Source organism: Morone saxatilis, unplaced genomic scaffold, assembly GCF_004916995.1.
Source record: "Morone saxatilis isolate NCDOM2014 unplaced genomic scaffold, NCSU_SB_2.0 Contig23, whole genome shotgun sequence".
Taxonomy (NCBI): domain Eukaryota; kingdom Metazoa; phylum Chordata; class Actinopteri; family Moronidae; genus Morone; species Morone saxatilis.
In genome coordinates, this window is record NW_023339796.1 from 10,053,622 (window position 1) to 10,069,369 (window position 15,748).

A 15,748-nucleotide genomic window follows, 5' to 3' on the forward strand; every position below is an offset into this window, starting at 1 on the left:
GATGGTGAACATTGTTTGCTTGATACAAATCAATGTTATTAAAATCTTTGCTGGAAAGCGAGCGCAGCTTCTGTCCAGGTTTCAGACAGTTTGAGGGGAGATTAAATGGCTCAAACTGTTTTTTGAGAGGCATGACCTATTTTTGATCATCCAGATAGCATGAGATACTGTCTATCTAGATTAAATTCACAGCGTTTGTGTGGAGTTTAAGCTTGTCTTAGAAGAGCACATGTTCGTATTGTGTGCAGAGACAAAGCATTGTCAGGTTGCCTGTGGCTTTGACAGTGACAGCTGTACATACAAGACCACTGAGCCTAATGCACTTAAACATTGACTCTGTGTTCCAATAACATATTTGAACAGTCAGTGAAGTATTTTATTGCATCCTGTTCTGGCTTTCTGTAATTCACGTTGTAAGTATGGTAAAGTTTGAAAACTATATGCTAATGTTGAGTGTAGCCTGGCAGTAAAAGTCTCTACAAACCATCTTTTGTGTTATTCTTTGTGGGCAAGTTTTAGATTTATACAAATTCAGCACAGCTAAAGAATTACATTCTGTTCTGAATTTTTGTAATTATTTGCATTGTAACTGTGGCAAAGTTGAAAAACGATATGCTAATGCTGAATGTAGAGTGATAGTAACACAGTCTACAAGTGAACTTTTGTGTTATACGTGGGCAAGTCTTAGCTTTGAACAAATTCGGAGGGGCCAAAGCACTCGACAGTCTCCAGAGCAACTATTGATTTAGGAGGACGGATGCTGGTTAGAAAAGTTCATCATTTACTAGTAACTTGCGGCACACTAATGGCTCAAAATCTGCTTGATGACCTAACTTTAAGTTGATCGCTGTAAAAACAAAAGTAGTATATTTTTTTTAAGCAAGAGCAGAATTTAGGGCCTGTGTTACTGGATGAACTCATACTCTTCCTCATATTATCATAACTTCAGTGTCTTTTTAGATTTTATTCTTTTGAAGAACACGAATTAAACAAAGGCAAAGATTCAAGAGTCAAAAATATTCATGTAAACTAACAACATCTGCTATATCTGCCCGTCACATCTATTGCCATGTCTTTCAGAGACATTATACTCTGTGATTTAGCTGTTAAATCATTTTTAGGTTTGGAGAATTTCAGTATAAAATTTGTAAAAATTTTCAGTGGTGAATTAAATTGAAAGGCCGGTTGTCATTCTGCCTGTTAGCCTCCATTTAATCACAACTCCATCAGCTTATTTCAGTCAGCTCGCATCTCTCAACAAACAAGAAAAGAGCAACAAAAGACATTAGATAACACAGCATTGTGTAACTGTGTCGCATCTCAGTAATCCTTTGAAAAGTTTGGCAAGTTATTTTAAAGACGATAATATGTGAAGACAGGACCTGGAAGAGAGGTTATAAAGTTACACCTCTACTCTTTGTTTTAATTACAAAAGCAGCTCAGGCTACAGCAGGGATGTGTGGTAAAGCAGTGATAAGTAAGAGCCATTATTCCTCTCTGCTCCCCACCCTCCGTTCAAAGCAGGATGTTAGTTGCTACACAACACATAAATGTAACCTCTGTTTGCCTCCAGGAACTGTCCATGGTACCTGCTGCCCAACAAAACTGCATCCACAAACTTATTCTCGCAGTTGCGATACACACTAAACTTCTGCGATGGAAAAAAAATGTTTTAGTCTTTTTCCATCAATATTGCAAATAAATTAAAAATATGAAGTTATTCAGGCTTTGGGATCTTTTAAGTTATAACTGCTCGTTTTAATTTTAGGTGAATTGCCGTTGCGTGCTCACAATGTGAACGACAAAATCGCAGGAAAAAAAGCTGAGCACGTTGACATGTATCAATGTGATACATATAGTGTTACCTGTTTTTTACCCTATTCAAACTTCAGTTAGTTAATCCAGGAAAATGAATTATGTGGATTTAATTCAACAAGGTCTCAGAAATGATCCATCTGCTGTTGAGCAGCTGGTGAAAGGATAAATGTAATTAATTACTTAACTTTTGAACAGTATTACAGAAAAAAACAGTGCTGTTTGTGTATCCTACTGGAAAAAATGTAAAGCAACAGTGTGATGTATACCTTTCAAATTATAATTTTTTTCTCTTTAGTTCTTAGTAACGTGTTATATTTTAAGTAGTCTTACCACGTAGCCTCTAATATTGTTTAAAATTGGTCTTGTGTAAATGTATAATGCATATATTTTCCCGAATTTGTCCCAATGGCAATACATCACTTTGAAAGATTATTAGTAAAATTGCATAAATTAGAGTTCAGCCTGTAGTAAATTAAATATTATAATATATAATTGAGTGTGTAGAATTCTAGATAACAATAATCCTCATTATATAAATTATATAGGCTTAAACTGTAAATCTTTTTATTTTTTCTGGTTGGTACTTTAGAAGTGGACTGATCCTAACCAGACACTCTAAAACTAACTAAGCATTTAATGATTATTATAACATTTTCAAAATCTTGATAAAATGTTAGTTAGTGTGTAATGGCATATTTTATTCCCTGGTTCTACTTTACAGCAAAATGATCTAAAAATCTGAACAAGGTTGGATCAGGTGGGATTTTTCTAAAAAAGATAATAAAACACAACATAAAAACCCTTTTAGTGAATAGTTATATTTGCTTGACAGGGCAAGACTATGAAATGTTCCCAATTAATATTACATGGGATTTATTCTGCCTCTCTCTTTTTAAAAATATATTGCAGAATTTACCTTGATTGTAATGTACCTCATTGGCTGTGGTTTTGTTTGTTGGCCTAACTATAAAGGATCTGCTTATACCCTTGTGGGTTGGGAAGAATTAGGATTTATGAATTTATTTCCTCTGTTGTATTGTTTAAACAGCTTTGGTTTAGTTTTGATCCCTTCCTCTTGCCTTTGAGGCTGTTCCACGGTGTCAGCTGTTGACTGATAGTAAGAGAACTGCCTCACAGTGTGAATGAAAGAAAACTAGCGGTTGGTAAACACTGATAAGGGATAAATAGAAAGCGGTCAGGCAGAGATAGTTCTGTGGGAGCCCAGATTGTGTGCGGTCTGTTAAAATGAGATTCTGAGCCTGTCCTTTTTATTCTTCCTCCCCTCCCCTCCCCTGTGCGGCGTTTGTCTGGAAAATCTCCAGTGACCCGGCTCGGCAGTCCCAGGCTGCAGTATTCTCTTTTTGTATTTGTTTTGTTTTCTAACAAGGGTCAAGTTGGCCAATAGACATGTCCCTGATGCTTATAGACAGCTGTCATGACTTCAAGTACTTACAATAGTTACATTTTACATGGATTCATGGTTCTGCACCAACAAGCACTGCAGCAGGAGATTTGCTAAAAAAACATGTATATGATTTTGAAACAGCCAGTTTTTAATGTGCCACTATTACCTATTGTCATATAATGTAAATCTAAAAACCATGTTATATAATAATTACAGTCACGTAATTATACATTTACACTACCTTCATTGTTGACCCTGAGGAATATGCATTTTATTTCTTAATTGAAATTAGTCTAAATGACTGTCTTATTCAGTTCTTTTAGTAGCAGTCAGTTTTTTTTTCTGGGGTGAATCTATCTTTTATGTGATTAAAAAGACCTTCAGAGGTCTTACCTTGAGGATCACCATGTGGTGTATTTACACAGAAAATAATTCAGCCCATTGTAGCCCAGCAGCTAATGAGATTGGTTGTTAAGTGAATGACACAAAGGCTACAAAAAAAAAAAAGAAAAAAGCTTAGCGTTTCGGGTGAATATCACAGTGTCCCTGCACACACACACACACACCAACCAAACACACTCTCTCAGCAGCGAGACTCTGGACTACCCTGTACCCCACCTCGATATCCTTCTGCTCCGTCTCCTCCCCGACGTCACTATGAGATGCAAAACAAAGGCTAAAAGGGGCATGGTAAGTCGAGCTCGCGATTCTGCCCTGTCGGACATGTTAACATGAGTGCATTTAGATGTAGGAGACAAGTGATTCTGTTTGTCTCAGTGAGGATGTGCTGTGTTGTGTAAGCCTCAGGCTCAGATAAGTAGCTTCATGGAAGGGTCAATAACAGTGATGCTGTTTTATGTGACTCAGAATAAGATCACCACGTTTTACTGGACCATCTTTACTATCTTCTTAACTTCTGAATTGCTGCTTAAACTTTTCTCTCCATTTCTTTCTGTGAGACACTTTCTTGCCTTGCACTTAATGTTTTGTGTACTTTATGCTAGTTTGTATTAGAGCTATGACTTGGGTTTTATTCACAAAAGTACAAAGCCATTTATTTTGTGTCTGTATTTGTTAATGGTGCAGGGTTACTTAGAGGTAGTTTATTGTTGTTGATCCTTAAGGAAAAGCTTCACTCAGTGTTGTCCGAGGATTTATCTAAAAATCACTGAAATGTATAATAGAGCATGACAGCACAGGAGAGGGTCGTGTTAGGCACCCAGATTCAGTTTGTATTGATTGCTGAACTGTTAAGATACTCACTCAAAAGTGAATAGATGTTGTCTCGACACATTTTGAACACTGTGCAGATATATTGTACCTCCCTTCGGACTCCTCTTTTTGATCTCTGAATAGTAGCACTGGAGCATCATTAGTGATTGCTGTATTACAAAAAAATTAAGTGCATTAGCTTATCATGCTCCACTGTTAGGCTGGAAAGTGGGTTAAAGTCCATCGCGTATATTAAACCCTGGACTTAAGTCAAATTTACATTTTGTTAAAGATTACTCCTTTTATTGATGCATATAATCATATTCATGGACCATCTGCTGATTTGGCAAGCATGGATCAAACTCACAAAACAGCCCTGCTAACCTTTTAAGTACAAAATAGTCTGGCTTAACTCTGCTAGCCCAGAAGTGTGTGCGTATGTATGTGTGAGTGTGAGAGATTGTATGGATATTGGATAATACTTAATTTAGATCCTCCAGGCTGCTCATGCCATATTTTATTTTATCATGATCGCTTTGGTAGCAGACCAGGGCTTGTGTTTGAACAACTGAGCAAATAATGTTTGTCTGACAATAAGCAAAGCAGAATCTTGGTATAAGGAATCTGATTAAACTCTTGACCACAGCGTGCAGCTCTGAGTTTATATCTGTCACCATGGTTACGTGGATTTCACAGTGCAGCATCGCACGCTTCCACCTGGTTGTGAAGGGCTATACGGGCCTCACCTCTTGAGTGTAATAAAACACTGCTTAAGGCTTTTCTAGTTATTCTGATAACTGAATTGGTCCTGAACTATCTCCCCGTGTGTGTTTCACAGTAATAGGAATTCACCATTGGAAATCCTTACTGCACGAAATACTTATGTTCGACTCATTCCAAACAAAGCTTACGCAGATTGAGAATTCATATGCCAGAGGTAAATCCGAGTTAACACGGATTTATACTGGCATGAGTTAAAGGACTAGAGTTTGTAATCCAGGTGGCCAAGGGATTTTACCATACAGTGGCAAAAATCACTTAAAACTCCCCCAACATCCTAAGCCACTGAGCTCAGTAAGCAGACAGATTGTTCAGAATTGATGACAGCACAACTATATCAGAGCTGGACTCTCTGTGTTTGTGTGTGTGCATGTATGTGTATCCGCATTTGTGCGTATGCCTGTGTTTGTGTGTGCGCATATGTGAACATGTTTGCTTCCTATATATACTCAATTAGTACTAAAGGGGCTGTTTAGAATAAGACCTTGACAGATTGGTATTATTTTGCTTCAACAGGGTAGGGGAAGTGTATTGGGAATACTGGCTTATATCTGCATAAACATCCGTAGCATAAATAAAGAGACAGCTACCTCCATTTCAGTGGCCTCTGATTGATCCGTGAAGTGATCAAAGTCACTATAATATTCACATAATTCATGTTTTAATAGGGTTTTGCCTGATCACCATACACAATACATTGCAAATAATGGATGAAAAACAAAGGTGGGTCTATGTGGGTATGGGTTAGTGTGTGCGTGCGTGCGTGTGTGTGAACGCATGCACCCGTGTGCACATGTGTGTGGAGGACAGAGGAGCAGAGATAGAGTGGAGTTGTTTAATGACAGGAACAGCTGACTCATTTAGAGAGAGCAGTGAAAGGTAATTAACCCTGGGAAAACTACAGCTGCCATGCGAGCTGTTCACTTCAGCGCAATCTGATTAGGAATCACTGCTCGAGTCCCTGACTCCTTTCAGACACTGTGTGTTCGAGGTAAACTTTTCCCTTTGCCCCGGAGAGCCCCGCAGCACTGGAGACCTGCCTTTTGTAACGGGGGATTAGCTGGAACGGTTACTACGTTTCTCCAAATTGCAGACCACCTGGTAGCATTCATGCAACCTCCTCCATGAAAGGGCCTCCTTGGGCAGCAACAATGAGCAGGATTACTCTGCTCATTGTTACACCAGGGCTGGAACTTCTTTTTCCCCAAACACCTGTCCCCAAATTAGACAGGTTTGAAAAACCATGTTCCTGACAGAATTCAAAGATTCAAACTAACATGAGAGTGGTTTGGCAGACTGGAGACTTGCCAATGGATGAATTGTCTGCCACTCCGTTTATTATGCTATTGATTCATAGTGTAGTGTAAGAAGATACTAATTTTATTTGTCTCAATATTTTGGTGTTCTTAATTGGATTGAAATTCAGAAATAAAATAGCATATCATCTAGGCCCCTTTCATACGATAAGGGAACTAAAAGCACCAGAAATTTGGTCAAAAACAGAAATTGGCTCTTTGATGTCAGAAGAAACAATCTGGACTTGGTGCCTCTGTGTGGTCCGGCTCCAGATGAACTCAATTTAGAGGGAAGGCTTTGGGATGACTTTGGAAAGCGATTACAAGATTCATAAATCACCTCGGCAAAGGTGTCACCATCTGACTCTTTTATGGGACTCTTGCTAACTCTGTCCAATAACAAGTTTCCCCTGTAGTTATGCCATCATAACAAATCATTGAAGCGATAGTGGCTAGCCAGGCTCCTAATTGTCTGTTAAGAATTCTGTGAGCTGTGTTCTTTTATTGAAGCATCTCTGTCTTGGAGAAGTGATAAGATGCCAATACGCTCCTCTATAAAAGTACTCTTTGGCAAAAGGCACAAACACTTTGCTTGGCCGTCAGGGTAGCTGTGAGGCTGTTATATCTGAAATCGCAGTTGACTTCAAGATTTTTTACTGTGTCTGCATGAATCCAGAAACCTCTATCAGGCGGAGGAATGCTCATAAATTGCCGGCAGAATAATTTTCTTTCAGATACACTATTTTTTAATTTTTTATTTAATGGGTACACAGCACATATAAAAGCCTGATAGCTTTCTTTCGCTTAAATTTAGATTATACTAAATAAACTTAATATTTCAAGAACTGAAGTGACTAGATTTATAAAAGACTGTTCAGTATTTTATATCTTTTAATTTAACTAAAACAAATTATAATTTTCCTATAAACACAGATAATTTTCCGGTGCAATTAAGCGCTTATTAGTTGTCATTTTTACTATGTAGGTAACCAATAATTAAAGATGGGGAAATAAAATTTAAAACGATTTTACGCCAAGTTTTAGACTTAAATTAGATACCCTAGACCCCTCTTTGGTCCCCTCCCCCTCCTAAAATATATCTCAGCTATTATTCTAATGTCCAGCTGGTATTTAGGCAGAGGGCGTCTGATGGCTCCCTGGCCACCTCACAAAAAAGACAAAAAGTTGTTTATCTAAATACTCTCTGAACAGAAGTTGATTTTAATCTCTGAGCAGAGCTTAATTTACTCACCACGAATCCATTTGCATCTCAATGAAAACTGGCAAAAGCAATCGCCTGCTTTCTGTATACAATTTTTTACCTGCTTTCCACAGAATAGGTGTGAGCACTTTCCAAACAGGTATATTCCTGCCAGCTCACCTTTTGCTTCAACTAGACAAGGCTTTATGTGTAGCCGGTTCTCTGCACAACCTCCTATAGGGTAAATATAAATTGCGATCAGTTCACTATATCCTCTGACATTCATTACAAGGAAATATGAAAGTAAAAGGTGCTATCTCTCGCCGTTTGCTCTTTATTGTACATAAACAGAAAATACTTAGCATGTAAAATTAATGTGAAAATTATTCCCGGGGTAAACTATAAACACAGAAGTTACCCCGCACATTTACCCTTTTTTTCTCCTTCCCCTAGATCAGAGTGTAATTGCCAGTAATCAGGTCTGTTTGCTGCTGATAAAACCACTCTGAATGCGAGGAACCCTCTTTGTGTGATGACTCAATTATGCCAGAAGTGGCTCATCAAACCTGGCCCATCAGCTGCTTTAATAAATAAGGAGGAAAACTTGCTGCAGGCGCATTATAATTCCATTCATTCCATAATTAAATCCATTCCAGTTTTAACCCTTCACTCAGTGTGCTTCTGGAAGAGGAAACAAAAACAAGGAGAGAGGGGGGGTGAGTACACACCAGACAGTGACCTTGCACAGAGCATCCATCCGTTCCCTATAATTCAAAATGATACTGTTGAAGAAAGGTTAAGAGAAAAAGGCTCGTGGAGAAAAGGATGGGAATCAGTTAAGACGCAGCTTCTGTTTTTTATGTATGCATTGTTTCCACACACAGCCTTAGACAGTAATTATATTAAAAGAGTAATCTAATCATAACAGTTGGTTGGTTGAGTGTGCAGCACTGACATTTTGAAATCTTATTTTGTGTAATCTCATTTGCCTCTATCATCTCGCCTGTACCCCCCTATCTAAAGGAAATGTAAATAATGTAATTAATTTTATGGTCTCCAGAATCTTACTTTGCTACTCTGGCCTGCTTTATTGGTTCCAAGATGAGGTATCAGCACAGTACCAGTGAGTTTTTTACTCCATCACAATAATGTCTGTGTTAATTACATGAGAGCGTCCCAAGTGCACGGATAAGCTGGAACAAGGGGACACAAAGACTCAAGGTCAGTGATGAATATCCACAGCAGCTGCACGGTATTAATAAGGCATTATATGAAAATAATCATAATAGCATCACTTATAACAAAATGCGAGAGTGTGGTTAGAGTAATGTCAGGAGCGTCGGGGTGTTTTACAGATATTTCCTCTCCACCATCTCAGCTTGGATCCAGCCTTTCTGATAATGGTGCGAGGCAATGGTTATTCATGATTGCTGGACTGGGAAGGTCTCTCTCTTTTTCTACCCCCAGTCGCAGCCCATTCTCTCTTCTGTGGTGGGAATGCTAGCAGATGGGGTTAGGGGGGAATGGGCTGGGCTCAAGGACAGCTAGCAGCCAGATTAACACATAGAAAATCTCATAGACCCTAAGCATCAGGCTGCCTCCTTTCCCCCTGAGAAATCTGCCCTAGACGCAGGGAAACAGTCCTCTGAGAAGCATTATTTGTGTTGGACTAGGGGTGTGTGCATGAAGGTGGGGGAGTGTGTGGAGGGGGGGTGCATAAATATGATTCAGCAGATGACGAACCAGCTCAAATAGTAGTGAGTCTTTTTTTTTCATATGCTAATGAAACTGAGTGAATAACCCTCCCTCAACACCCCCTACCCTGTTTTCCCCCCAGTTTTGTTTTTCTGGGGAAGCGCTCTGTGAGCTATAATTAAGAAGATGTTGTTTTTCTTTTTTTTTCCAAAGCTAACAGAAATAAATAATTCCATAATAAGATCTGTGAAGTGAAGAGGCTTAATGTACTCATTGTGTTCATCCTTGTTTTCCCTCTTGGATGTTTTGTATTAATTAGAAGCAAGCAATTTGATCTCTGTCAAGCAATCAATTTGCATTGGGTTCCTTATTCCATGTGAGGTATTAATATGCTCTTTCCACCTTTTCTGAGTGCGTTTTTACATCCTTGTCTCTAGTGGGACTAATAAAAAAGAAAGAAAAATGTTTTTTAGAGACATATAATTTATTTCAGATGCGCTAAAAAAGTAAATAAGTTGCACATTTTTTTATATAAGTGTGTCTGGTGTGTTTTCTGTTTTAGATAATGAATTACATGATCACCTCCTGAGAGATAACAAGTGTGAAAGCGTCAACCAGGGGGGACAGTGCGGATCTGGCATCTTATCCTACAGAGTGCTCGGAAAACTACAATCAAAGGTAAATAATCTGATGGGACTCAGACAGGGCTTAAATTCTACATGCAAAGTGAAAACAACTTTTGTTAGGGACAAAAAGTCTCTGGGGATAAATGATTGCGTAACAGTGTTTTGGATAAGTACCATACTAAGTGGTGGAGAGTGTCACTGCACCTTTGACCACAGTGATCACAAACTCAGATTGTTTTTTACTTATGCAGAGCTGTGGGAGGCTGGGAGATAATATACTCTTTAAAAGGTACTGCTGAGTCAGCTTTCTGTAAAGTAATGGTTGCCTTTAGTTGTCAGGTTGTCTCAGCTGGATTTTACCTGATAAAATTTACTTTGAAACCATAACAGAACTCTGTTACAAGGTCTTTAGGTGTAAAATTATCATATCTATGTTTTAATAAACAGTAAAGCAGACATAATGTTCACTGTGATCAGTCACTCTTCAAATGTAGAGTGGGAATTTCAAACTATATAGAAATGAATGGATATCAATAAAAAAAAGAGATATAACAGATACAAGACCGTCTGCTTTGGAAAATACTTAACAGTGGTGTAAGGTGAACACGTTTTGCAGTAAAACATGCTAAAACACTGCTATCAGCAGCATACTATACTAAGAGGCCTTATTTCTGTGTTGACTTTTAAAAAAGTGATCCTACAACAATCCAAATTGTTTCTTTACAACATTTATGTGAGTAGTTGGCAAATATACAAAATGTAATGCCAGAGAATAGGCCGAGATAGCACAGGAAACATATTCTGATGGAAACACTCTACTACTACTACTACTGCGATACAGCATGACAACATTTTTAGGTAGAAAACTGAGAAACATACATTACTCAAGTATTGTTACGTATTTACATTGTTATTCAGTATGTTATTATATGGGTTATTACGCTGGAATAAGACCATTTTTAAGTAAATGTCATCTTTTTAATTCCACTGGTAACACTTTACTGTAAGTCCCCATATTTAGCATTTTTAAGCATGATATAAATAATTAATACATTACTTATAACACTCTATACATATTTCATACAATTACAATTGTCATTCATTATCTGTTTATACACCAGCTTCAATTTATTTGTGCTCACAGGAGAAATTATAGTTGTCGACAAATAAATAAACATCTATCTGCTTAGAACTAAATTATAATGTGTTATAAACCATTTATTAAATGTGTATATACTGCTTATAAAAGCTAAATACAAGGGGGAGTGGTACAACATATACCATGACTAAATAATTTTATTAATCTACACCGTATAACGCACTCTGTATAAAAACAGCATACAATAATAATGAAAAGCTAAATTATATAAAGTTCTAGGCCAGATTGTGTAGTGAATATCAAATAAAAGCGCCCATTTGACCCTGAATGTATCTATTTGTTCTGCTTTTGTAAACACTCGGCGTCACATGTTTGTCCATGTTGTTGCCATGCCAGGACTACCTGTTTGTGTACACCAAAGCATCTGCGGAAGCCTTCCTTGTTGTCTTGTTACTTGTCACTTCTTGTTATGGGAATTAGATATGCAGTAGCCTCTGCTTTGTCAAAATCAGTTTTGTCATAATATAAATATATATACATCATATATGTTAGAAATGTACATGTGACGCACTTTAAAAAGCAGCGCTAACAAAGGAACGGTTTCAATTTGCTTGACACTCCAACTTATATAATATGTGAAACTGGATATGCAGCTCACAGTAAGAAATAAATTAATTAAGCTATAGTCTTACAAACAGTACAGCCTTATTGTGTTTGATTCAATAACTCATTATTAGGTGATTTCTGTAGGTTTCTTTTTATTAAATTATAGCTGTGTGCTGTTATCATTACAAACATTTTATTAAATAAGAAATACAAAAATACTAAGAACATTTTTGAAAAGTATAGCAAGTTTAATGATCAAAGAGCATTTTTTAAACATTTACGTTTTTACGTATTTATGTTCAAAATGTCAAATAAAGTTTAAAAAAAAAACACCCTGGTAATAAACGTGTGAGTCATTGGTGATATTTGGGTACACTGATAACATCATTTGAACTCTGATTAATGTCCATGCTACAATCTCAGGTTGTAGCATGTAAGAGCAACATTTTGCCTTCAGAACAACAAATTTATACAAAATGTTGAAGCATGGCTGTGTGGAAAAGTGTTACAAACTAATGAGGTACATTCGTTTTTACAGAATGTAATCTATAGTGTTTGGGAGTTGTTTGTCTCAATAGGCTGTAGTAATCAAAAGTAATGAACCTATTATGAGCAGGACCTCTGAGGGCCCGGCGTGGCATTAAGAGTGTGGCACATAAAAGGTTTATTAAAGGAAATTAAGGTCCATCACTGCCACACCTGCTCCCCTATTATAAATGTATGACAGGTCAGTGCCTTCAATCACAACAGCAAACGAGAGAGAGGAGTCATGTTTCCCATTACCAGGGAAAAGTAACAGCATATCCTATGACTCACAGATTTCACTGGCCTGTGACCACTATACGCCACCATCAGCCTGGAATAATTATGTTTAATAGGTTTTATTTGGGGCCCACAAGCAACAGCCAGCGAGAGTGGATGGATTTTAGCAACTATTTTTGTCTAAACACACACAGTGAGGTGCTGTCCGTACTTTAATGTCATTATTTAGTGTCATTACGTTTTTACTCACCTTTGAAACTTTTTTTTCCTAACATTACACTTCATGTGTTTGCATATTACTGATGTTTTAGGAGCTCTTTGTGATGTTGTGGTGCCCACAGATTGATTTTAAGGCTCGCCGGCTCTGGCTGACTGACAAAAATCGCCAATAATCTATAAAGTGCTAGCCTTTTTCCATTTCAAATAAAAGAAATTAATTCAAATGTTGAATGAAATACAATTTAAATCTGTCTGTTTAGTGGCTCATATGTACGTCGAATATTGTATTAACAGATGGATTCTGAAGGCGAGGAGCAAACCCTGAACACATGTAACAGTAGCACAGGTGAGTACAGCTTTCAGTTGTAGTTTGCTTTTAACTAAACGCACATGCATGCACACGCACACACATATTCCACTTACCGCCATGGGTTAGGGGTATCAGTTCAACAATCCAACTTTATAACTGTCAATTTTATGTATTATCTTACCAGTCTGAAGAGCACTGCACTGCCATTTCATTATTCAGAGGGGAATAACTTCATTAAATTGGAACTGTGGCTCAAATTAGTTAAGGAGCGTGTATATATTGTGTGATTGAAAACCTCTAGACTGGATATGTCATTATGCAAGTGTTCAGGGCCTCTGAGGCCTGCCTGCGCACGCTGGAGCTATTACTACATCTGGGGAAATTCATGAAAAGTGTTATTATTGGTTGTGCTTCATGGGAGTAGGGGCAGAACTTGTGAATGAGATTTACGCAGGCCTCTGGGAAAATTGATTTACCCTTTTAGATCATGTTGTCAATGCTGTCAAAGGATGAGCTACTGTTGGTGTCCCAGAGAATGAGCAGACTGAATGAAAAGCTTTTCAGATCAATGAAGAGACCACTTCTCCATCCTTATGCTTGATTATACCCGATGGCATTGTAAAAGAGAATCAAATCTATGGTAAAAGGCTGCATAAAGCACTATTAGCCAAGGTTGTGTCATCCCTAAAACATTATCTACAAAACAAATATTTACAGAACATTGTAAAAAATTTCATTAGCAATAGCCGAAAAGTAGTGAGCCGCCTTGAAGCTTTGATGATGAATATGTCGCCAGATGCTGTGCCACTGTAGTGGAAATGTAAACATGACTTTTCGTCTGTTCTTTTTTGGCTTTTATTTCACAGGGCTGACCGACTGCAACACTGAGACTCACAGGTGAAATTTTACAAACACTATGAATTCATCTTTTTCATCTTCATGCCAAAAAGAAAATGTCTTCTTCCCATAAGTGTGATTCATTATGAGGGTTTTAACTTTATAAAGAAAAGTCCCAAATTGGACCTTAAAATGAGCCAAGATGAGGCCTTTGTTGACCCTGCTGTGCTTTTTGCCCGTTCACCCTCTTCCCTCCAGCCCATATGGGTCCATGGCGAGGAAGAGGAGTGCTCAGGAAGGGGTGCAGGGCGCCCCCGTCAACAAGAGAAAGTCCCTGCTGATGAAGCCCCGCCACTACAGCCCCAGCGAGGCATGTGAAGAGGAGAGCGAGGACCTGGCACCGCCACAGGACAAAGAAGAGCTGAGGAACATTGACACTCCAGCAGGTAAACAGATGTCCTGTTGTTTTGTCTGTTTTGATGAACAATTGACGCTGAATTTTAAAATCCCATCTGTTGCATTCATATTTCCCTCCCTCTGCCATCAGCCAGCAGCCGCAGTCATTGTGCAGTGGAAGTGAAAGACTACACTGCTGGGTCCACATTAGTTGTGTCTCACGTCCACAAATTGAAGTTTTGACAGCTGATCTGCCATGATATTTCTGGCGTGGCTTTACCCTCTTTTGATGAGGCCAGATTTCAGACCCCTCATCTGTCCTTTTTCAATAGCCAGTCCAAACCCATTGAATCCATAGAATGAACAACTGAATGGGGGAGTGCAGCAGTTCACTTTGATTTAAATTAAACTTCTTCCATTCTTCTAAACTGAATTTTTATTGAAGTTGCCTTTTGTGAAAAACAAACGAGGCGTCAACATAGCTTGGCTGATGTTCTTATGTGTTTTGTTTCTACTAAGACTTTACTAAACCACAGGAACATTTTATCAACAACAGTTAAAATTGTTTATTTTCACTTATGCCACTGTCCTTTTCAGGAGCGAAAATGTTTTCTTTTTTCCTAATGAATTGAATTTTGTGCATTTTGGCAACAATGCTCGTGGTGTACATGTGCATTCTCGCCCACTATAATCTGCACTGATTTGGTATATTTTTAACGATGTAACTAAGCAACAAACGTAATTGTCCCTTTCAAAAGCTTTTGTTAGGCCCTCTAACACAGTCTAATACATAATTAGGCATAATGTCTACAGCTCATTATAGTACACATGTGTGTAGTTAAATGGACCAGGAGAGTAGCTCACTGAATTGTGTGGATTCATTGGAAATGGAATTTATTTGTTTCGTGGGTTCATATTACATTACAATTATCTAAGTAATTCAGTGTGGGCATCATCAGTTTTTCCTTTTGTTGTTGTATATTCTAGATACTTTTTTCTTTTTATCATCCAACACTGATTGACTGCTGTATATTTTCCATATTTGAACTTAATATTCAGTGGACTAGGTTTATTCATCCTGCCAGAATAGAAAAAAAGTCTGAAGAGTGTCAAAGGAACGCAGATATTGATAAACAATTTCAGAACATATTTTGCTGTTATTGTCAGATTTGGGTAGCTATTTTCTGTGGAAAAACAAAAATTGGAAAAGTGGACTGGAGGCAGTAAGAATTTTTGCAGTGGGAAGCTGGTCATATCTGCATTTTAACAAAAAGGGAGAAAAATAAGCCTCTCGTTTGGTCGAGCCACACTGCGTTCAACTCCAGCCAACTGCAGCCCTGCTGCAGAGTGCTGGTAATGGCTATTCTGGAGTACAAACTGTTCACCTGTTCCAACACACAAACCACCGGAGGGATCCAAGTTTTTTTCCTCCATCTCTTTCCTTTTTTTCACTGCACTTCTGTGTCTCTGTGTTTGTATGTGTGTGT

General features: G+C 38.0%; 1 protein-coding gene across 1 annotated transcript in view; it reads left to right on the forward strand.

Moving 5' to 3' along the window:
* st18 (ST18 C2H2C-type zinc finger transcription factor) overlaps positions 1 to 15,748 on the forward strand; it is a 39,888-nt gene that overhangs the window by 7,744 nt on the left and 16,396 nt on the right. Inside the window, exons 2-5 of the mRNA XM_035670415.1 lie at positions 9,969 to 10,084; positions 13,013 to 13,064; positions 13,895 to 13,925; positions 14,124 to 14,311. Coding sequence (XP_035526308.1) covers positions 9,969 to 10,084; positions 13,013 to 13,064; positions 13,895 to 13,925; positions 14,124 to 14,311 — 387 coding nt within the window. The remainder of the gene's footprint in view (positions 1 to 9,968; positions 10,085 to 13,012; positions 13,065 to 13,894; positions 13,926 to 14,123; positions 14,312 to 15,748) is intronic.